A 1,821-nucleotide genomic window follows, 5' to 3' on the forward strand; every position below is an offset into this window, starting at 1 on the left:
ACGCACACACACCACACACACACACACACACACACACACAGTCACACACACATACACATACACACACACATACACACACACACAGTCACACACACATACACATACACACACACACAGTCACACACACACACACAGTCACATGCACACACATACACATACACACACACACACAGTCACACACACATACACATATACACACACACTCACACACACATACTAAGTACACTCACACACGCACACGCACACACACACACACAATATCGTCATAATTACCTCACAATATGACAAGTATACGTCTAAATGTGTTTGAGCACGGTTCCGGATACAACAATGCGAATGTTTTATGTATGTCTGGATCTCCTCACCTGCCGACACTTGAGCAGGAACTTCTTGAGGTCGCCGTGCTGCAGGAACTGCGTGACCAGGTACGGCGGGTTGGCGAGAGTACAGCAGCCCACCAGACCGAGCAAGTTCCGGTGTTCTCCCAGGTTTATCGTCGTCTCGATCTCACGCACGAACGTCGCCTTTTCTCCACGCTGGCGCCGTCTATTGTGATAGATGATTGTAGCAACGTTAAGCTTGTATCAAACGCAAAAGTTGCCTTCTCCTCCTCACTCGCGCCGTCTGTTGTAACAAATTGTAGCTAACGTTAAGCTTGTATCAAACGCAAAAGTTGCCTTCTCCTCCTCACTCGCGCCGTCTGTTGTAACAAATTGTAGCAAAGTTAAGCTTGTATCAAATGCAAAAGTTGCCCTCTCTTCCACACTGGTGCCGTCTGTACAGATATGGTCAAGGTATCGTGTTACATTTCTGGCCTGTTGTAACAAGTTTCAGTGTTGTAGCAAACGTTAATCTTGTATCATCATATAACAGAATCATCTTCGTCTACACTACTTCTGGCACCATCTCTTCAGCCACGGTAAAGTCATTGATCCTATACCTGTGTCTCGCTCTTTCCTAGAATGTTTTTTAAAGTTTAAAACCAGTAGGAATCTTGTATCGAACACAAAATTGCAGCTGCGGTCTTCTTCGGTATGACTGACCATCTAGTCTAGTCACGTGACGTAGCGGGTCAGTCGTTCTGAGGAAGATCGCAGACGCTGCATTAAATTCGAATTCTGTATTCGTCAGATTATTTTCGGCAACTACTTGTACCTACCGTGAACAGTCTTGACTACCACTGTCCTGTTGGTTATCACCCCATCTGGAGTTCTCTTCAGAGTCGCTAGGTGGACGACCCCGAAGGCTCCCCTGCCGATCTCCTCCCTCATCTCCAGGTCCTTCCGGTCCAGCTCGTACTTCAGGAACTGCGGCCTGGCGGGGACGGGGGGAGGCGGGATCTCTGCCGGATAGACGCGGTCTGTGGCAAGCAACAAAAGATACATACAGTTTATACACACATGTAGATCATAGTGCTGGTTTTTCTGGCTAGTCAATATATAGTTTTGTTCCAGATACATCAGAAGAATCAAGTAAATTTCCACTGTGGACAGTGGTTGGATCCGATCTGTGGACAAACATCGCAACGAGATACTGTTATAGATAGTACTGCTTACGCTGGCTAGACCATGGGCGCCACCATTTTTACTTGTAGTTTGGTTCAGATACAACGAAAACTGGACATCAAGCAAGTTTTTCCACTGTGGGCAGTACGTAGACTGACAAAGATTGAGAACATGGGGAATAACAAGATAGAGACCTATTGTGTCCAGATTCGTGCCTATATACGTAGGTGTAGCCTCTACCAGGCACCGCGGATCGCTGGAAAAATAGTGGAAATTGGCCGAAATAAAGGGATAGTATGCCAGAGAAGATCCAGGG

The 1,821-nt window shown here is 46.6% G+C and overlaps 1 protein-coding gene across 1 annotated transcript in view; it reads right to left on the reverse strand.

Annotated features, from left to right (window-relative positions):
* Positions 1-1,821, reverse strand: part of LOC109485722 (fibroblast growth factor receptor 1-A-like) — a 25,862-nt gene that overhangs the window by 9,558 nt on the left and 14,483 nt on the right. The window contains exons 9-11 of the mRNA XM_019789386.1: positions 1,160-1,360; positions 366-546; positions 170-216 (exon numbers count right to left, since the gene is read on the reverse strand). Of these exons, the coding sequence (XP_019644945.1) occupies positions 170-216; positions 366-546; positions 1,160-1,360 (429 nt within the window). The remainder of the gene's footprint in view (positions 1-169; positions 217-365; positions 547-1,159; positions 1,361-1,821) is intronic.

This window comes from Branchiostoma belcheri, unplaced genomic scaffold (assembly GCF_001625305.1).
Source record: "Branchiostoma belcheri isolate BF01 breed outbred unplaced genomic scaffold, Haploidv18h27 scaffold78, whole genome shotgun sequence".
NCBI classification, from domain to species: Eukaryota; Metazoa; Chordata; class Leptocardii; order Amphioxiformes; family Branchiostomatidae; genus Branchiostoma; species Branchiostoma belcheri.